Genomic DNA, 22,058 nt, shown 5'->3' on the forward strand with positions numbered 1-22,058 from the left:
AAAAATAAAATATTTGAAAGAGCTTGCTTAAATAGTTGAAATAGCTATTAACTTAAAATAATGCCATTATGTTACCAAAACTGTTGCATTAAATTTCCATTAACTTGCCTGTCGTTGATAGTCCTAACGAGCTTCAGTCAGTCTCAGGCTCCAGTCTCAGGGCGCGTATGGGGTTGAAACGTCTTACGGACAGAAATTTCTGCTTGATAGTTTTCGCAGCAAGGGGGACCCTTCATATGTGGAAGTGGAGTCACAGCTGTGACTGAGCTCCTGTGTCGAAGGTCCAGTTCCAGGTTTTTCAGCGGCCTCTGTCTGTGCCCGGCAGCAGTGCAGCATGAAAGCAGTGGGAAACAGAAACACTATGGCTGCCACTCTGTCTCTTACTCAGGTAACACTGTCTTACAACTCAAATCTAACCACGGGAAACATTTCGTGAGCTCCGTCTGATCCACTTGGGGATATTTCAGCTGTGCTTGTTGAACCGGGCCGACAGAGATGGGGGCTCTCCTCGATCGTCGTCCCTCTCTGGGAAGTTTAGTCCTGCTGTGACTGGGAAAAGTTTCTGCCTAATCTCTTTGGGGACTGCGTAAGGGCGTAGCTAGCTAGCCAGTCCGCTAGCTAACGGCTAGTTTGCGTGCAGTGTTGGGCTCTTTTCGAGCCTCTTTACCAAACTTGAGATGAGCCGTGTTAGGCTAGCGTCACTTGGCTTCGCTTGTGTGTGTTTGGAATCACATTTTGTGCTGTCCCGGTTTGCTGCAGGCTCGTCGCTCCCGGCCAAAGAGCGATGGTCATACGAGACACTCATGTGTGGCTCTGTTGTGGCTCCACTGTCACAGTTGCCAGTTCAGCCTCCGCTAACATTGTTTTCCGATCACAAATAAGCAAGCCGGAGACGTTTGACGTCGTAGCCTGCGTTGGAAATGTTTTTACATTAGCTCTCTGTGGGGCTGGACTGCAAATGCAGTCTAGATATTGCTATTCTTAGAAGTAAACATGCTTCGGCGGGTGGGTTGGCGTTTTACCCTGTGACCTTTCTGAGGTGGACTGTTGGCCTGTTAGCTACTACTACGACTGCATTGTGGTAATGTTAAATGGTAAATGGTAAAGATAAACCCTCCAATTTTGTTAGCAGTTCTTTTGCAACCAGTTAAGAGGAAGTAAACTTGAGTGGCCGTATCTGCCGTCACGAAATGTTAGCCTGCTGCCCTAACTTCTTGAGTTAAGGGTCAAAAACGTGTCTGTTTGTGCTGTAAATAAGTTATTTAGGCTGGTCTAATAAGCAGGTTACAGTCCCAGACCTGTTACCTGAGACACCGTTGCCTTTGACAACAGACAGGAGCTGTCTGCCACAAACAGCTTTACTGTCATTATCTTTCAGAGATGAGCTAAAACCCTGTGTTCATACATTTCTTTGTGGTGAGAGTTCACTGGCCTGTCAGGCAGCAACACTCACTGAGCTAATCCTGTATGTGACCCCATCTTTGGTGTTGCTAGTGACATTAATGGGTGAGTTAGGTAGTTGATATACCCACAACAAACCGTGCTGGCCTGTCAACTTCTGCGCTCATCTCGCTGTCTGCTGCAGTTTAGGAGGCTGTGAAATGACTGAAGCGTGTTTTTTTTTTTTTTTCAGTGCTCACTTAAAGAGTCACCAGTACAATGACCACAGTGTTAACGGCAGCTAACAGCTCCAGGCACACTATTGTGTCGCGGGGAAAAGTTACGCTTGCCAGAGAAAGATATGCGTGTGTCAACAGTTATCTCACTGTAAACTGTCCGTTGAAAAGGCTGACAGATGACTATGCTGATCAGTAGGCTGCGTTTTTTTTGTGTGTGTTTGTTATCTCCTGTGCCTGGGCTGTAACGAGACTGGCATCCGCACAGATCTCCACTGTCTCCATTTCTTTTGTTTTATAGCAGAGAGTAGTTTTGCATGTTGATTTGTTTCTCTGTGGCAAATGGGAGCTTTAACCTCCTGGTATATAGCCACTCCCCGGTTGATTCATTCAGCAAACAGTTACTGTAAACTCCTTTCCTCTTTCTCCCCACCTGCCAATCTAAAAGCATGACCAACAGGCAGCTTGAGAAGAAGGAAGCGCTGATTTTTTTCCCGTTTCAGCCCAGCAGTAGGCATCTGTATTAACAGGAAAGAGGGGAGTTTAGGAAGGATGTGACAGAAGGACACATGCGCTATGGCGTGTAGAGTAATGTCCTGTTCTAAATGTTTGAAGCTGACCACGAGTCTGAGGAAGTACAGCTTATATCCTGAATCGTCCGTGTGAAGACGCGAGACTCAGCAGAAACTGACATACCATGCTGAGTCAAGTTCACTATTCTTAGACTGTGGGCATGTTTGCTTTGGCTGTCATATAATAATTAGCACAAACTGCCTGTTGATTAGATGTTCACCATTACTAGCTAATCAGCCACAACTTTGATAATCAGTTATCAAGCAAGAAGTGGCTAATTTCAGCTTTTGAAGTGTGGTAATGACCAGCTTTGTTACTTTTTCTTTTCTTTATTATGTAATTATAAATGTTACATATTCAGGTTTTGACTATTCTGATCTTAGACTTACATCTCTGGGTCATTTTCTGGGATCTTATAGATTAAACAATTCATTTGCTGCAGCAGTTGAAAAAATAAGTTGTGGGAAAACTAATCAACTATCATGTTAGTTTATTAATTGTTTTAGTCGTTTTCAAGACGTCTTAAAACGTCACTTAGACTGACAGTCTTTTTTTTCTCAGCAGATATTTAACTAAGATTTTCAGCGTCTATTTCTGTATCACAGACAAACAGATAAGCGGTCTCTGTGACAAAATAGTCTGCGGGTGTAATGATGAAAAAACCCAATCTGATTTTAAACATAATAGTTATAATTCCCGTTTATGCTGCTGCCATCTGTAGCAGATCAGTCTTGTTTTTGACAGCTGCCTTGGCTCAGTGGACGATAGTCTTACTGTAGCCAGCAAAAACTTGTTGATCATTTAAGCTCTCAGAACTGACTTTGGGGAAAGGACTTTCAAGAATGAGTTTATTCTGTGTCAGATATTTCATAAGAATCCACAAGAAGTTTGCTACAACCTCATGAATAGGGTTGAATTTAACCTGCACAGTTCATAATGTTTTTTTTCTTTCCTTCTTCTTCAACAGCTCTCCAGTGGAAATAACATCTATGACAAATACTATCGGCAGGTATGCAAACCGAGATCTGGCAATGATGCCTTTTCATGAAACGATTTTCTTTCACTTTACTTGCAGATGCAGATACATCAGATACATACAACTCTTTTCATTTAAAATTGTTTGACTATCACTGCATTGCCTTGTAAATTGAGAAAATCCATTTGTTTTGAAGTTTTGGTGCACTGACTCTTTAAACACTGAGCTAATTCAGTTGCATTAATAAACACAAGTGTTGGACCAAGCTGCCATCTCTCATCTCTCTTCTAAGTTCCAGCCTCTGCTTCCAATAAAGGAAGCATCTTTATGAATTAATAATGTTTCCCTTTGCCCAACATGTCAGGGGAGCTCTCTGAGAGCCTTGTGAAAGACTTCTAAGCTGATAGACTGCTGAGAAAATAGCCTTGGTTTATTGTTTGTATTGATTTAAGTGAATCAGAAAGTCCTGCATCCCACAGGGCAATTCACACAGTTTTCATTTGTTCTTGATTTGCCCCTCACTTTTTTCTTTGGAAGCTATGAATGTACCTGGGGCCTCTTCACGTCCAAACACTGGTACTTTCTCTGTGCCCCAAGCTAGCTTTGTGAACATTGCTGTAAATCACAGTGTATTTAGTTGCAGTGGAGTTGCACGTTGAAGATTGTAAAATGATTCGAGCTCTAATGGCTGTTTGTCTGTGTGTAGGTTGATCCGACTGGCAGTGGGCGGGTGGGAGCAGCTGATGCAGCCCTGTTCCTGAAGAGGTCGGGCTTGGCTGACCTGGTCCTGGGGAAGGTGAGCAGAGATTTAGAACCTCTCTATTGGCTTTATAACTATTGTTGATGATTATAAATGTGTAAACTGTCTCCTTAGATCTGGGATTTGGCAGACTCTGAACGGAAGGGTTCCCTTAACAAACAGGTATATTTGTGATGTGGTCTAACATCTTAATTAATTCATTGTACATTGCTTTGGAGTATATGATTGTGACTCTGTTGGTCTACATCTTCTCCTCTTAGCAATTCTTCATAGCGTTGCGGTTGGTGGCCTGTGCTCAAAATGGCCTGGAGGTGTCACTCAAGAGTCTTAATGTGGCTGTTCCACCCCCCAAATTTGTAAGTCAGCTTCTCTCTGCTATAAGTCGGGCGTCGTACAGTTTGTATGATGACAGACATCCTAAACTTAGTTCTTATGCCCTTTTATACGTTATAGTGGTTAAACATACTGTTCTTAGTTTATGTATTTTTGAACTTTGAAATCTCTGTGTTTATCTTCAGCATGAAACAAGCAGCCCGCTGTTGGCAGGAGGAGTAGCCATTGACACTCCTTGGGTTGTCAAGGTGAGGCCTTTTCAAGTTATAATCTGTTCGTTTTTGTGTGGTATTGTAATAAGCTACCGTATTTGTCTCAAGCAATTTTTCTTGATTTTCTTGATTTTTCTCTGATGCTGTGTAAATGTCAGAACAGTTCGTTCATGAATTTTAACCCAAAATTCCTCAGACTTTCTAAAAACCAAGTGCTTCATTCATTTTATCCCTTTATGTCTGATATTTGTTTTTTGTTTTTTAACCGTAGCTATATTGAGAATGCACCATGTTCTAACCATTTGGCAAATGTTTCCTCCCCCCAGCCTGAGGAGAAGATGAAGTTCGACTCCATCTTTGACAGTCTGGGTCCAGTTGGAGGGATGCTATCAGGAGATAAGGTCAAGCCCGTCCTGCTCAACTCCAAATTGCCAGTGGACATCCTGGGCAGGGTATGCTTAACAAAGAGTGTTCTTTTCATTTAAGCTGTTGACAGTGATTAGGTTTAAAAAAAAAAAAAAAAAAAAAAATTTTCATTGTTCACTTAAAAAGTACCCCACAGAGTCCATGAGAGCAGAAGTGACAACGTGTCTTTAACTTGTTAAGTCGAAGTTAAAATAATGAATGTAGCAAACCAGTGGCAACAGTCAAAACAGATGTGAGATCAGAAATCAGTTGAATAGAACATTAGATCATGGGGAAGTGAGAATGTGTAATGAGTCAGATCTTTTAGGGGCATATGTAATGTGTAACACAGTTTTATGACTGATGCTTAACAATCATATTTTTGTGTGTTGAAGGTGTGGGAACTCAGTGACCTCGACAGAGATGGCATGTTAGACAAAGATGAATTTTCAGTGGTAAGATGTGAGCTAATATTACGAATAGGAAATGTGAAACCACTGTAGTTACAGCCTTGTACTGTTTTCCTGGGTATAATACATCAATGGTGTTCACAACGTCTAAATTACATAGAGGTTTTCTAGTATGTTACAAAAGTGTCATCATTATCTGATTTGTATTATTTTATAGGAATATATTTGTAGGTTTGCGCACGAATCTTTGCTTTAATGTGTATTTCTTCTCATATTATTTGAACCATGTTGGACACTATTACGTTTTGTGAAAATTCTGTTGAGCTGAATGGAACTAATTCAAGGTGCATGAAAGGATTGCAAAGATCAAATACCTACACGATACACGATTGTTGGGTAATCACTGACTTTTTTTTTTTTTTTGTCTGTTTTTGTGTTGCCCTTTCCCAGGCTATGTATCTGGTGTACAGAGCTCTGGAGGGTGAACCGGTTCCCATGTCCCTGCCACCTCCTCTGGTTCCGCCCTCCAAGAGGAAAAAACCCTCTGTGCCTCCCGTGATGCCCCTGTTACCCTCGCCCCCCTCTGTCAAAGATAGTCGCTCCTCCCACTCTGGCTCTAAAACCATGCCCCACCCCCCTAAACCCATCCCAGCTCCTGTCCAAGCTCCTGTCCAAGCTCCTGTCCAAGCTCCTGTCCCAGCTCCTGTCCCAGCTCCTGTCCCAGCTCCTGTCCCAGCTCCAGCAGTTGTCCCTGTGAGTACATGACCCATCGTTCCTGTACATGCAGTATCTGAAAAGCTTTTTATTTGACATCCACGTAGCTGCAACAGCACACATTTACAATGATTTCAAACTGGCTAGCTCAGCGTGTTAATCAAAAGAACAAGACTAGAGGAAGTGTGAAGGTAAGTGGCTTTTGAGTTATGTCATCCCCAGAGGTTGTTCTGAGCTCCATCTGTGCTTCTAAAGTGAGTGATTAAAAGTCTGTGTTGTCGCCTGTACAGTGGGTGGTGTCGGCAGCGGACAAAGCCAAATATGATGAGCTCTTCAACAAGACGGATGGTGACATGGACGGTTTGGTGTCTGGACCTGAAGTCAGAGATATATTCCTCAAGACTGGGCTCCCTTCTGCCACACTTGCACGTATTTGGTAAGTAGAGATGAGAAAACATACTCTACAGCCCTTCTGTCAAGCTCAAGTGCACGGTCAACTTATATGGTGAAATGATTTGAAACTTCTTACGTTCGAGTGATATAATTCTGCACATGTGCCTACAGTAACTTTGGAATTAGTAAAGCATAATACACCCTCCATTCAAATAGAGAATGAGGAAAAGGAGTAAATAAGTGTGTAAAATATCATTGCTTGCTGAATAGAGTATACATTATTGAACGAAAACAAACGCATATTCCTATATCAGTACCGCACAATATCTAATCTCTATGAAAGTTATATTGTTTAAAATAACTGAGAGAGCTGTTGATTCAGCTGTAGTACTGTTGAATTTTGTAATACAGACATATTGTGATGAACCAACACGTCTTTCTATTATTTTGACAACCCCCTTTTAGTCAGTGGGCTAACAGAAACAGTTTAACGGTACTACAAACTACTTCGTACAACATGATCATACAGTTGAATAAGCACCTTTCTGACACTCTTTAAACATAAACTGAATATTAGAACTGTCAGGAAGCACAGATTTAATGCAGGAGTATTAGAATGCCTTTGTTTTCACTAGTGTACCTATGTATAAGGTTCATAGTTAAGAGTACATTTAGGTGGCAGAAGCTTGAATGGTGATTAAATTTTCATTTTTGCAGTTTAAAAAAATCAGTACTCTTAGAAAACGTCATGGGAACACAAATTATTATTAATCTAATGACTGGTTAGCATTATGCCTGCAGCACATCCGGCCAGGAGGACATCACTTTGTATGGATTTTTTGTCTTCACATGGCTGACTAGCTCCTTTCTTGTTGTGACTGTCCTGTGTATTGACTTCCATAACCAATGAACATGATGATCAGTCGGGTCATCAAAAATAGGCTTTGCCTGAGGTGTAAATCATTAGTCTCTTATGTAACTGCTGGGTTCCTGTTCTCAGGGAGCTTTGTGACATTGGAGACGTAGGAAAACTGACCAGAGAACAGTTTGCCCTGGCTCTTCATCTAATCAATCTGAAGCGGACTAAAGGCCTGGACCCTCCACAGAGTCTCACCCCCGAGATGATTCCTCCCTCTGATAGACAAAACATCAAACAGGTCAGTCACTCTTTGAATAATAATTAGGTGTACCTGGGTTTTTGGGACTAATTTGAGTTTAGTTGAGCTGTTTTTAATGAAAGCTGATTTACATTGATTTCCTTTTTCTCCTCTCTGTGCTTGGATTTTTTTTCAAGCTTGCAGCTGTGTGTGGTTTTCATTTCCTCTCTGTGCAACAGTTTGTTGCTGTTTCTTTATATTTTGACGTTTCGGCCCCTTCGTGCATCTCATAACTGTCAACAGGTTCCCTCTCTTATCATGTTTTCCATTTTCCTTAAAGTCATTTTTTCTGTCTGTCTTTTCATTGATCATCATGTACTAAGTGGAATCAGACATTATATTTCCATCGGTCCGAATGTCTCATCACCGCGCAAGATATGTAAAATTGTTCACTCTCTCTTAGAAACACAACTAAAACCATAGTCAGGTTGCTGTCGTTCCATTGTTCTGTGAGTAAAGTCTCCGTGTGACTGGAGATAAAAGGTCCCGCTGCCTTATTCCTTTAAATGACTAGTCTTCAAATGTCTGGTTTTAGCTTGTTTTCCTTTAAATTCCCAATTTATTGTTTTTCACAGACACCTGATTGAACTATGAGACCACTGAAGCCTTTTAGAGAGTTTCTCTCCAGAGTTTAGTGTCATCAGATCGACTCCTCTGCCTTTATAGTCAACGCTTCCCAAACTATGTAGAACAAATATTGGCTCATAGTGCCAGCTCTGTGACAAACCATAGATGACCTGTCCAGGATGCCCCCCCTCCTCGCCCAGTTACACTGGGGGTCACAGCAGGCTTAGGTTCTGGCCTGCTGTGACCCTGTGCGATAATGGATAGATCAGTGGAAGTTGACCAGTGGATTGGAGCGCCCTCATTTTTGATTCTTTCAAGGTTCTCAGTCATCCAGGTCACAGTAATCCAAAAAGCTTCAAATAAAGGCATCTGGACATCTGACATTTCTTGTGTTTAGTAGCTTCTTCAGTTCTGAGGGATTCGTGGGAAGTTTAGGTTTAAATAGGAGAAGTCTGTGGATGCATTTTTGAGGGAAGCTGACGAGATGAGAGGTTGCTGTTTTTAGTTTTTTGTACATTACTGGTCAAAGGTTTTAGAACACTCCAGTATTTCTTTCTTTTTTTCTTGAAATGTGTGCAGTTCAATGTCTCATTTTACTCTGATGTGAAAGCATAGATAAACAATCAAGTAAACAACTGAAGTTAAACAAAAGTCATAGAATCAGTATATAATCTAAAATCTATTCTAAACTTTTGACTCATCGAATTAACCATCTTTGGCTGATTTAACATGTGAACACACTTGAGACATTCTTTCTTTCTAAAATGGAAATCAAATATTTTTCACAGAGTTTTTCTTTTTAATGGTTATGGTGAGTTTGTATCCACTTTTTATTTGTCCTCTGCCTTCCTGTTTTCCCTCAGAACAATCTGGCTAACCTAGCAGCTGACTTCTCTGCCATCAAGGAGCTGGACTCTCTCAGTAATGAGATTGTCGAACTACAAAGGTAATGACACTTCTTGATGTTAGCAGCCTGAGACAAACTGTTCTAATGCGTTTATGATGAGACCGTGCCAGAAGGGTGGTTATTCAACTGTATGGTCATTTTACAGGCTGTAGCTCCCGAGGCTGTTAAACTGGGTTGAACTAATCACAAAAGTGTTTCTGTTTTTCAGCCTAGCCCCCTGACTAAAACGTCATGTTGTCAAAAAAAAATGGAAACATGCGTTGTTTCAACACAGTATTATAATTTAGTAGTACTACTAACTACAGCCTCTAAAATAAAAACAGTGGAATCAACAGTTCTCTCAATTTAAACAAATGCTGCAGAACAGAACAGAACATCTTGTTATGATCCTCGTGATCTGGCAAGTGAGCGTGTATCTGCTCGGGTGTGGATTTATGTTAGGTTATTTGGTTGTGCTGGTGGTCAAATACGGTGTATATTGGAAAACTTTCAAGTGATTTATACTAACTACTGGTGCCAGCTAAGGTTGGTGAAGCAATGAAAATAAACAAGTAAACACTTCAGCTGCTAGACATGACATATGGTTCTACAGGTGATTTATATAGCTGCATTTTGACAGTAAGATGAATGAGGAGGGCAACAGACATGACATGTATTGTACACAACTCTTCATGTGTTCACCTTGACTTGCCTTTAAACTCCACAACATCCTAACAGTTGCAACATGTTTTTCCGTTGCTTTGTTTTATCCATATTTGCATGCATTCTTTGCACATTCTTGGTTTCATAAGTTTGTTGTCAGCACCTGTTTTGGATTCCATTTTCACATTTGACAGAAGCCAGGTTCCCTATTCAGGAAAGCAGAGAGTGAGAAGTGAGAAAGTCTCTTTCCACTTCAACTCTGCCTCTCGAGATACACGCACAAGTACAGAAACACCCGTTAGTTGACAGCTGTTCATGGTAGCAAAGATAGCAGACGGTAGTGGGAACTAGTGTCAGGTAGAGACCAGCCTCAGGTCGTGTCAAGATGAGCTTGAAAAGATGATGCATATTTTCAACTGCTTCAAAACGTGCCAGCAGCCTTCTGCTCAAGATGAGGAGGATGGCGGTGATGATGATGATGAAGATGGGTAAGATTACTACCAGAAGACCACCATGCACTTTGAGGGATGGAATATAAAAATAGATTCTGCATTTTGAAGTTTCGCTGTTATTTTTAGCTGCTGTTGAAAATGACAGGGACATAGTAGACTACCTCTATTTTTGTCTTCATCTTGTAATGTGTAATGGAATTAGTGTTTTGTGTGCTTCTATTTAGACAATACTCATAATGTAAAAATAACAAAACTGATGCAATGCTACATGATTGATGTTTAGTTTATTCGTTTGGTTAATGTGAACCAACAGCTTTCACAGCCTCACAGTGTGTCTGCCTGTTTTAAGAGGCAAATAATTGATTATTTGGGAGATAAATGGAACAGTCTGGGGAGAATTACATAAATAGTTACAGGGGATTGATCTAGCATGATAAAATGTATTGAAGTGCAGCTCGTTATGTATTACCAGGCACATTGAAATCAATGAATCAGTCAGGATATACTGCACTGTGCAGTGTATCTGTACCCAGCTGTTTCCGCTGAGTCTTTGCTGCTTGTGTTTTTCCTTTGTCATCGTGTTCCTGTGTTTGTCGCCCTCAAGCTCAATTTAAGTTGATAATACTATATGAAACTGAATAAAATACAAAGTAAGAACAGTGGGAAAAACAGATTTGTGATGAACCTTTCCATTATAACCGTGTTGCTATGTTCATATTAACAATTTACATCAGTTCTAATCAATATGATCTTCGGTTTTGGTGTCACTTCAGTGTAACACACGGATGCTCCGTGTACAGTTTTATGAGAAGTACATGAAATTATGGACTGATTCTTCACTTCTTCCAGTCACACCCATCTCTTCTCTCTGTTGAACAAAATGGTGAAATACAAAGGATGAGCACAAATGATAGATGTTGTCGGCTGGCCCGTCATCACTCATATCTCCGCTCTCTCTCTCTCTCTCTTCCTCCCTCCGTCTGCAAAGCAGCCGTCTGCTTCTCACTCTCTCTGTCTCCCACACATCTGACTGAGCCAACACATGCTCACTTTCTACCAACACTCACCCTCCTCACACTTACAGCACCGTACATCCTGGGAGTCTCTCACACTCCACCTCGTTTTGTTCACACGCCGACTCCAGCTACGTTCAGCTCTCTGTTCAGGACAGGATCATGGTGGTTCAGGGAGAGGAGGTGGTGGTTCAGCGGCAGGCTGAAGTGTGCTCAGCAGACGGTTGTCTGGGGCTGGGTGGGTTAGGAGCACCAGGTCTAACCTGTCTGTCCTTGGTGGCTAAGTACTCCTGTCTCTTGTGCTGGACCCCCAGAGAGAAGAGCTCAGTAGAAGAGGAGATCAAGGAGAAGGAGGAGGCTATTCGACAACGCAGTGGCGAAGTGCAGGTAACGTTTTGTATTTTCTGTGTTTACAAGCAGACAAAATCATTATCATGTCCATGTGTATAACAAGGAGAACAACCCTTTCTCTCCTCTCTTGTTTTCTAATTGCAGCGTTTCATATGACTGTCGTGTTATTTAAAAAAAAAAAAAACATCCAGTCTGAATAGTTACGGGTGCTTTATAAGCTTTTGTTCACTGTTGTAGTAATGGATGTAGTGGAGGAGAACATTAATTATACATTTTGCCGACCGTCTGAGATTCTTCAGGAAAACAGTAAATGTTGCTGAGAGAGGAAGAGGCTGGTGTCCTTCTGTAGGCGTGTCTGCCTCCTCTGAGCCTGAGAGATGAGCTCTATTTTGGGAGCTGCTGGTCTAAGGGTCTAGTCTGCGCTGCCGTTGGGAATTCAGTCTGATGTGCCATGGTGAGCCTCAAGAGAGTCTCACGCTGATGTAGCTGAATTTCTCCGCTGCACTGCAGAGTCGACTCGAGTGCCTATTGCCTATTTTTGGTGTATTGTGGTTTTCCATTTTATTCCTTGACACTGCACATTGTGACCTTCAGATGCCGGTATTTCCAGTGTCCTCTGTACTTACTCACATGTAAGACTTCCTTAGAGACTGAAAATGTATTTGTGGCACCCACACACTTGAAAGTAAGGAAGGCGGAGAGCTGAAAGCGTAGCCTGCACAAAACGTTTTTATATCCTGGCAATCTATTTGTGTAATTAGTATTGCTTTACCATTATCCTTGCAGCTGCAGGAGTAATTCAAATGGTCTGTAGCCTTTCAACTAAAAAATACGTGTTGTAACAGTTGCCGTCTTCCTTCTTCTCCTAGTAAACTTTCACCTAACATTTGATTGATTTTTCATTTGCAACAGAAGTTGCCGTCTGGGTCAGATGTATGGTTGTCACGTTCTACCTCTTGTCCCCTCATCTAAAGTTTATTTTTGCCCGTAGAGAAACACATTTCTCCTCCTGCTTATGTCTACAGGACCTTCAGGATGAGGTGGCGAAGGAGAGCGAGGAGCTGCAGCGACTCCAGTTTCAGCGGCAAAAGGTCCAGGAGGCTTTGGACGAGCTGGACCAACAGAAGGGCTCCCTAGAAGAGCAGCTCACTCACATTCGGCAGCAGACCAGCCAAGAGACCCAACTTGTAGGTTTACTGTTACCTGTGGCCAGTTATTTATTGCACTGTCCACACCAGCCAAACACAGCGATGGTATAATACTGAAAAAATAAAATGTAGGATTTTGTTTTGAAGGTAGATTATCTATAACGCTAAGTAATGCCATAAAACTGTGGTCACGTCCTTCCAGATCTCATCTCTGCAGTCGGAACACGATGAGCAGGAGCAGAAGATATGTCAGTATGAGGAGGAGCTGGTCCAAGCACGAGAGGAGCTCCTTGCTCTGCAGGAGGAGAGCAGAAAACTGCAGGAGAAGGTCCAGGCTGCACAAGAGCAGCTCACTCCTCTTCAGGAGTCTGTGCGTGACTCGTTCACACAAGTTGCACAGGTCAGAAACTGTCTCTGCACAGTGTTTTTTCCCACGGATTGTTAGTTTAACTACGCTGACTGTGTGTAGTCATAGGAACACTGGATCTGCTGCTCATTCTGTACTTTGAACAGCCAGGATTTATAGGACCAACATGTTTGACTATCGTGTCTGCTCATTAGATTTTTTTTTATGTGATTTAGGTTCAACAGAAACTAAATGAATTACAGGTGGAGGAGAGGTCAGTGACGGCCCAGCTCAGCTGGAAGAGAGCCCTCGAGGATAGCTCACCAGTCATGGTCAACGGATCTGTGGGTTCAACAACAGAGCTCCACCAGGGGGACCCCTTTCACCATGATCTGTTCCAGGAGGACCAGCCTAAAGAGCTGAAGGAGACGGCACCTGTCTCCGTCCAACAAAAACAACACTCAGATGAAACAAAGAAAGATGCAGTGAATGAGAAGGACGAGGAGCAAGAAAAGGAGGAAGTGAGTCTGGAGACTCCAGAGGAGGAAAAACTGAAGCCTGATCCCTTGGATGATCTCTATACCAGCCTAGCCTCATCTGACATGTACAATTCTCTGTCGACCCATGCCAAACTTCGCGAGAGCACAGTTAGGGTAAAAGAAATACACAATTTCCGGTTCTTTTCTTTTCTTGTGAAAACATCACAGTTACACAGAAATTGATCTTTTTAGTTTCCAATTTACCTGCAGTGACTGTGAACCTAGTTCACATTTGGATCATGGTTTTATAGAAGAATTGTAACAGAAATGTCAAATATTATTTATATATTTTGAGACTGTCTCTGTAAGTCGTACTGTATTGTCATCTTAACTCCCTAGGAACACAGTAGCCCCGCACCTGATGTGTCATCTGAGTTCACAGAAGATGCAGATGAATCGCCTAGGGAAAGCCCACTAAAGGTAAAGTCCCAGAGTTACTGAATTATTCCTGGTCAGTGGCAACGTTGAGCAATCCTTCAGTTCTCCTTCTTGAGTTTCTACTTGTTGTTATTGTCGAAAAGGCACTGTTAAATAAGCTTCCCTTTCAAAGTGTGTAGACTGGCACAGAACTCGGTGTAAAAGACAGACTTAGATGAATATGTTTATGTGTTAGTGACACAAACCTACTCATACAGAGGAATAGGACACATATTTTGGGAATGAATTGAAACTTACTGTAAGCACACATTATTGACTGTATTGTATCAGGTTTCGTCGCCAGAGCCTGACTACAAAGAAGATTCCACAGAGTGTTTAGAAACAACTGCCTCCACGTTACCACCTCAAGTTGGGCCTCGCTCCATGCCACCACAGACCAGCCCTCCCTCACTCCCTGAGATGGACTTCTTTCATTCAGACCCCTTCACTGACCGTGAGTCCCTAACGTGAATTGTCAAGATCTATACTGACGTTACACTTCTATGGATGTGGACTCAGATTGATTGGTTTTATAATCAGTGTATTTAAATGTATTGTAACCGGTGTTTGATGACGAGAGTCTTGAAAATGTCAGCACTGACTGACTAAATGCTTTTGTCTTTTTAGATGATCCATTCAAGGATGATCCTTTTGGTAAAAACGATGTTGCAGGTAAACAAGTCAAGTCATACACTTACTTGATGAACAGACAAATGATCTATTTCATGTTATCTCCAACAAGTCCATCAACATTTGCTGTATTTGATGTCTCACCATGTACTGTGTCAAATGTTAATATTCTGTATCTGCTGCTGTTTCCATTAAATCAGATCCTTTTGGAGGAGATCCGTTCAAAGGCACAGACCCCTTCGCTGCAGACTCTTTCTTCACACAGACCTCCGCTGCCCCCTTTTCTTCAGAGGACCCTTTCTCTTCTTCAGCTGACCCATTTGGCGCCACTGCTGGTGTGCCAGAACCAGACCTGTTTGCAGCCAAGCCGAACGACGCATCGGCTGCATCAGCTGCAGATCCGGATCCCTTCACCTCCCAGCCCGCCAATCCAACTGTAGCGTCCAAGGATCCATTCAAAGCCACAGGGAAGGACGCGACTGATTCAGACCCGTTCGGTGGCAAAATGAACACCGCGGGGGAGGCCGACCCGTTTGGCTCTCAGGATGGAGGGACGGACCCGTTCAGCTCCTCTCCACCAAGCTCTGACCTTGCCGTGGTGAGTAAGCTTTCCGTAAAATGTGCTCACAGTGACTGTCAGATTTCCTGGGAGGTTATTGACATTCCTGATGTATGGAATAAAATTGAAATTTGCTCACCTGGTCGTCAATATGTTTTAATGGTATGTTCATAGTTGTAATTTGTCAATAGTTGTATATTATTCTTTATAATTGAGTCAAGCTCTTTAGGTTTTGCGTTGGCATATTGTGTCAGTAATATTGTAATTTTATGTAGTCACACATTTCTGATGAAAGTTTGAGTTAATTGACATTTTAGCTGTTCGTAGTAATGGAAATGGCAGGAAATTGTTCCTAACATTGTGTTTATTTGAACTTGGGAGTAAGGAACAGTGGGAATTTGAATGTGATCTTAAATTAAACACAAACAAATTAAACAGGGACAGCACATAATGGAAGTTAAATACTGTCACATTCAAGTTTGGCTTGTGTGTCTGTGTTCATTTTACACTATGCTGAGTGTGGTGTTCTTGTTCTGCTTTTAGAAGGACGTTGCAGCAACCAATGACCCCTTTGCTCCAGGTGGTACTACAGTGAGCGCCACCTCAGATCCAGGTATGAGTTCAGGCCCCCATCTGGGGACAGAACACAGAAGAACCCAACAAACCTGTTCTTCTGAACAACAGATATTCACAGTGTCACTTTATGTTACTTTCTTCCAGATCCATTTGCTGCTGTGTTTGGTAACGAATCCTTTGGCGGGGGCTTCGCAGATTTCAGTTCCTTGACAAAGGTATTTTTCAGTGTTAAATGGTGCTAATCTTTTCCTGCCCTGAAACAGTACTAGAGAAGTGAAACTCGCTGAAGAATGGCTCTCGGGTAAGGTGTTGGAGAAAGAATGAAGTGACTAGGACTGTTGGTTGTAGTGTAGTTTTGGGGAAGTAAAAGCTTTGACACCACAACCATTTCCCTCTGAGGAAACATTTCACAGACCACATCATTCAATACTTGATGTGCAGCATCATGTTTCAATGGAAATAAAACAGTTTGAAAGCTGTGTTCCGTAACATGCTGCATATGTATTTTATCTATGCAATCATGGCAGTTTGTTTGTGTTCAAAGCCAGTATCCATTTTTGTTATCACACAATCATGTTCCTTGGTTGGTACATTCTTGTGAACATGATAACGACTGATATCTGGAAGAGCCACTGACTCCACAACATGTTTCAGAGTAAATGACACAGCAGTAAATAAGTTTGTTGCACAAATTGGTATATAAATGATCTATAACAGATATTTGTTGGCATACTTGATGACAAACTGCTTGTACTGTCACCATAAGTGTGCTTTTGATATCAGAGGTCTCAAGCTCCAGTCCACACGTACACATGTGGTTTAGAAAACTGTGTGCAATCCACAGACGAATGCAAAAACAAAACAACTGAAGCACTGGTAAGAGAGTGCCAAAGCAACAGGGGAATTCTCTAGTAGAGCAAACACTGAAATCTCTGACCCTCATCAGAGGAATAGTCACTAGATATTTATATGTAAACATGTAAAAAGTCCCGTCAGCACTGGAACTATTTTTACATTGTAAACAAAATACATTCCTGCATCAAACAAAGATGACATCACAAACAAAGCTAAAGCCCAAGCCTCCGTTTTTCTCATCAACTCATCAACACGAGTTTCTGAATATCTCGGTCCACCAAAAAACAGTTCTCCCAGAGCTTGGACTTTGGGCACCTAACCTGAAAAACTATTTGTGTTTGGACATAAAGGCAGGACGCATAAAAACGTTTAAGTCTGTTGTTTCTGACGTCGTACGCATGTATCTGATTTGGTGTGAACCTTCTATTGCAGTCAAACGGTGCTGACCAGTTTGGCATCAACAACAAGAACCTGTTTCAGGAAGACAACCAGTCTGCCGGCTCTGACGTGCCCCCTGCCCTGCCTCCGAAAACTGGTACGCCAACTAGGCCCCCCCCTCCACCTCCAGGTCAGTCCTTTTTGATCTCACTCTAACAAAGGTGCGTGTTTTGAGTTGGTTGTGTATCTGTCAGGCATCTGTGGATGCGTTAACGCTGTCAAAATCAAACCTGCCTGTCTGTGCCTCATCAGGTAAGAGATTGTCCATCTCTAGAACAGAGTCCTCTGACTCCTTCCATCGACGAGGGCACTTCCTCCCACCGACCTCAGGGGACTTCTCCTCCTCTTCCTCCTCCTCCCTGCCTGCAAAGGATCCTTTAGCCGACCCCTTCGCCCCCTCCTCCCCTCCTCGTCACAACGTACGGGAAGCTGACCGATTTGCCAGCTTTGACAAAGTGAGCACATCCCTCTCGCCATCTCCCTCACCTCCACCTGAATAGTCACACCCTCTTTTCTCCTTTTTTTTCCCTTCTACTAAATCATTACTCAATAAGGTTGATACAACCAAACAAATCAGGACAGCTTTTGAATCACCCCATCCACTGCCAGCAAAGAAAAAAACATCAGCTTCTTTAAGTTTCAAATAGAAAAGTCTCTTCATGCTACAGCTATTGATTTGATAACTTCTTTCAAGTAGAGCTTGCCAAATCTTATGAATCTCACTTGGTTTGAGTTCTTGCCTCCTGTTGGCTGCTTGCGTTTGTATTAGTCCCTTATTATCAATGCACTGTTTCCTTGCCATGTAAAGATTATCGTTTTGTTACCGTACTGAGATCCCATCTAATTTAAGCTTTATGACTGAGCTTGCGCTGTCTGACTTTGTCAGCATATGAACGCATATGTCTGGTAGTGGATGGGGAGATGAGAGGCTGCTGGATTTGTTAGCCATCCCAACTCGGCTTACTGACATCACATCCTGTGCACCATAGAGTTTAAACCCAAAAGGAGTTCTATATAGAAATCATTTTTATTGCAAGATTTTTGCTACTTTTAATAATGAATATGTCTCAGGTATATTTAATTTCCTCAGCGGCCGCCGGCCTCAGAGTCGGCACAGTTGTGGCAAGAAGGTTAGACATCGACTAATGAGCTACAGACTAACACCTGCTGCACTACGAGTTGAATACTGTTTGTTCTGTTTAAGACTATAAGCTTTACAAGATCACTGATGAAAGTGGTTGCACCACAGAGGCCATTTCCAGACACCACATTAAGTGCAGTTTAATGTAATGACTGTATTAGTTTAACTGAGAAGAACAAGTGGAAGTTGTAATTGACAAAAGTGGAAAATTACTAACACTGAATTTCACAGGCTGTTAAAATCCTCTCAGCTCTTCTGTTTCTAATGCTGCACAAAAGTGAACTGTGATGCTGTGAGTTTGGGATGGATGACTACATGAAAAGACTGTTTATTCCTGTACCTCTCCTGTCACGTGACCACACCCGCATGCTCCCATTGAACCCTGACCTGCACGCACTAACTGTGTTTGATTGGCTCGCTGTCGTTCACTCACACCACTTCCTCCACCATTCCTCCAATCAGTCTCTGTTTTCCCTTTTACTCTGCCGTTATTTATTTGTACATGCATCCCTCTGTCCATCTGTTCACCCCTTTCATCCCATTCATAAGTTCATTCCAGTCTCTGCCCCTGTCTTGTTGCGGAGAAGCAGATGGCCTGTATTCTCTCTGTGTGTCTTTACACCTCTGTGTCAAAGAAAGTTAAATAAAGTGTTGAATCAAGGGCACCATCTCTGGCTTCTATGTGCATCCATGACACCCCTGTCTGCAAATCCCTCTGTGTGAAATGAACCAATTTCCTTTTGCATTTTTAAATTATTTTTTGCGAAGCATGCTTTAAAATTTAAGTTTATTTCCTACTTTTGAAGACGCCCTGCACCATAACCATTGTGCCACTATAGCAGCCACAAAAGCACGTTTGACCGTAATAAGAAGGAAAGCAGGAAACCATGTTTTCAAGAGTTGCCTACGATGCTTTCCAGTAAATTAGCTAAAACTTGCAAACCTTCACCAACTAGTGAAAAGTGAAATAAAAAATAAAAAAAGACCAGATAAATATGTTGATTATTTTGTTAGGTAAAAAAAAAAAAAGAAGCACTATTACTTTTATTAGGTACTTTATTCATTTTGCTCATAATTGAGAATCATTGGGACACTACCTACTAAATGCATGGTCTCTGTTTAATCCACCACATTTCTCCTTCATCCTCTCATCATGCATGTTCTTCATCTAAAACGGCTTCTTGGGAACATCGCCATCATCCCTTCCTTTCCTTTGCATGGCTGGGAACACAGTGAACGACCTGCGTTGCTTCTGTCTGTCAATCACTGAGAATAATGAACCAGCTGACACAGTGTGTGTGTGTGCTCTCTGTGATGATTAACCAACTTAACCGATGGACTGTGTGTATATATATATGTACACACACACTTCTGAGCCTGTAATTTTGGCCGTATGACTCTTCAGTGGAGATGCTTTTTTTCCCCCCCAACTTCAGCCGCCGCTTTTATCCTAATCACATGCCGCAAAATCTGTCACGACATCTGCATGAGGGGCGACTGATGTCATGGGCGTTTTTATTCAGGACTGAATTTGATTAGTGTTACAAATAAAATTGTTTAACACGTGTAGTTCTATGACAAGTCATACTGGTCTCTTGGTCTCAAACTGCATCCATTGTGTGCATGTTTTTTTTGTTTTTTTTTTTTTTTTTTTTTGTTTTCATGGAGCAGTATCCAACCGAGGAAGACATGATAGAGTGGGCAAAACGCGAGAGCGAGCGAGAGGAAAAGGAGCGGCTCGCAAGACTCACTCAGCAGGAACAAGAAGACCTGGAGCTGGCCATCGCTCTCAGCAAGTCTGAACTCTCCTGAGGAGGCCTGTTCCTCTCCCCTGGTCTGGCTTGGCACGGCACAGCCTGGCCCAGCCCAAAACAAAAAAAAAAAGCACCAAAGCAAAGTGGGGATTGTATAGGACTGATTCAGCAGCACCTGCTGACCCCATGAAGAGACCTAAAACTCATCTCTGAATCCTTCAGCGCCCTCCTCCCCCGACCGTTCACTGGCACCGTCTCATCTTTCCATCCTGTTGGTCTCTGTGGTCGTGATTGAACAAGACGGCCGAGATTGTTAGAATGAATGGCAGTGAATATCTCTTGTTGTTGATCTTTGGATGTCAAGACCAGACTTCAAATGCCACGTTAACTCTCCAGAATGTAATTTATTCAAATGTGCACTCAGAACTAGATTGAAAAGACCTTTGTCAAAAGTTTGCTTTTTAATCCTTTAACCAAACATTTTATTAAAATCTTTCAAGAGACATGCAAATTTTGTAGAACCCACAAATCCCCCAACTTTCCTCTTGATTTTTGTGGATATTTTTGGAACAGCCGCAGTAAGCTTTTAAAATGGATCTGTACCAGTATTGTAGGATGTCGGAGGGCGAATGAGATTCAACGTTTTCTACGTGTGTAACTGGAATCCTCCCAGAGCTCTGAGATGTGGAACGCTGGGATGTGTAGATTGTCTGCCACTGGTACCACGCGCCGCTTCTAGAGACTCTGTAATGTCAGCGCTACCTTGCTTAGCCTAGCATCCGTTCTGTCAGTGAGTAGACAAGGGATGAAACTACAGCCCATAAATGAGATGAGTACACGTTGATTAGCATTAAAATATATCTCACTACAGATGATTAGAGTTTTAAAATACAATGTCCAAGATTTGATTCACCCAAGAACTTGCTTATTACCCTTTAAGTCTAAACTAGTGTATTTGGCACCTGGTGTGGCTTGACTTGAATGAACTGTTTTGCTGAGCTGCAAAGGTTGTTATAGATGAATGTACATGAGTGTAACCCACCCTAAGCTGAGCTGTCTGCCGATACTTTAAATGAGTTTTATTGCTGATAATGATTGTTCTTCCGTGGGGGCACAAAGTAGCCTCTCCTAGAGTAGTGTCATGCCCTGGTTGGATAACTACTATTCTTTTATGAGTGGAAGTCCATTAAAAATGAGCAACCTCATTAATTCACAAATAACTGTGCAATTGTCATTTCACAACATCTCAATGTATGCCGCGCATGTTGCTGCTTTTGTTAGCATTTGTACGAATTCATTTATTTCTCCAGGATGTTTCTCAGGAGACATTTCGTCCTTTCTGAGGGACTCGCTGGACGTCAGAGTCTTACACATTTACAGGACACGTCGTTTAGCGTTTCTGCATTTTACCCGCAGTGGATTTTCTGTCTGGCTCTGTGGGGATAAACACTCATGCTGCACTGCATCCTCATGCTCCTCACCCAGAAAATGAACTTAACACCGAGCTGTGATGGGTTTCAGATGAGGGAAGAGTTCACGTGAAGTGCTGGAAGCCTCCGTTTTCATTTTCTTTTCACATTTCTGACCAAACAATGACCCAGAACATCTTATGTTTGAACCTTGTTTAGAGTGAGTGTCACCAGGTAGTTTCCTCTACTCATATTTAACCAGTTCGCTGTCTGTGGTTGATGCATCACTTCCTGGTGAGGCCTTCTGTTGAAGTTCATGTTTATTGTAAATACCAGAGAGCAGGAGTTGCATGTCTATTCTCTGAGTCTCTTGTTGTACTACAGCTCATAGAGTGAAACCCCACCATACGTGTTATTGTCATTTCTAAAAACAAATTTTACAAATCCAGAACCACTTATGTTTCTAGACGTACCCATGAAGCCTTTTTAAAATTCAAACTAATTTTATTTTATTTTGTATTTTCTAACTTGTAAGAAAAAAAAAATCATGACTGGCAGGTTTGGCCAGAATATGTAATGCATTTAACTGAAAAAGAATAAATATTAAAACATGTAGTTTTGCTGTCGGTGCATTTTTATTCCTACGTGTTTATGTCATCATAGACCGTCAATGGTGGAAGGAGTATTTAGAGCTAATTTACTTCAACATAAAGGGTTTTGCACTGAAGTTCTGCATTTAAAATGTTCTAACTCATGTGGTTTAAA

General features: G+C 42.0%; 1 protein-coding gene across 3 annotated transcripts; it reads left to right on the top strand.

Moving 5' to 3' along the window:
* Nucleotides 1–239: 239 nt before the first annotated feature.
* On the top strand, nt 240–21,908 carry eps15 (epidermal growth factor receptor pathway substrate 15). Of its 3 annotated transcripts, none has more exons than XM_047586770.1 (25): nt 241–388; nt 3,157–3,198; nt 3,872–3,961; nt 4,040–4,087; nt 4,186–4,281; nt 4,444–4,506; nt 4,797–4,922; nt 5,271–5,330; nt 5,736–6,038; nt 6,290–6,435; nt 7,393–7,549; nt 8,980–9,062; nt 11,445–11,517; nt 12,507–12,668; nt 12,832–13,029; nt 13,239–13,628; nt 13,854–13,934; nt 14,223–14,385; nt 14,559–14,603; nt 14,762–15,159; nt 15,664–15,733; nt 15,841–15,911; nt 16,984–17,119; nt 17,242–17,444; nt 19,802–21,908. In XM_047586770.1, the coding sequence occupies exons 1-25, from the start codon at nt 335–337 to the stop codon at nt 19,940–19,942; spliced, it is 3,399 nt and encodes a 1,132-aa protein (XP_047442726.1). In that variant the 5' UTR covers nt 241–334; the 3' UTR covers nt 19,943–21,908. The 3 variants fall into 3 exon arrangements, with proteins under 3 accessions (XP_047442727.1, XP_047442726.1, XP_047442725.1); XM_047586769.1 differs by having other exon boundaries at nt 243–388; nt 13,212–13,628; XM_047586771.1 differs by lacking the exon at nt 17,242–17,444 and having other exon boundaries at nt 240–388; nt 13,212–13,628.
* The last annotated feature ends 150 nt before the right edge of the window (nt 21,909–22,058 follow it).

Source organism: Mugil cephalus, chromosome 6, assembly GCF_022458985.1.
Source record: "Mugil cephalus isolate CIBA_MC_2020 chromosome 6, CIBA_Mcephalus_1.1, whole genome shotgun sequence".
Classification (NCBI taxonomy): domain Eukaryota; kingdom Metazoa; phylum Chordata; class Actinopteri; order Mugiliformes; family Mugilidae; genus Mugil; species Mugil cephalus.

Bases quoted from the DNA above. Each gene is read 5' to 3' on its own strand.
- eps15 (XM_047586769.1), top strand. From the start codon at position 335: ATGAAAGCAGTGGGAAACAGAAACACTATGGCTGCCACTCTGTCTCTT. The intron at 4,282-4,443 runs GTAAGTCAGCTT...GTTTATCTTCAG, and splicing joins CTGTTCCACCCCCCAAATTT to CATGAAACAAGCAGCCCGCT. The intron at 12,669-12,831 runs GTAGGTTTACTG...ACGTCCTTCCAG, and splicing joins CCAGCCAAGAGACCCAACTT to ATCTCATCTCTGCAGTCGGA.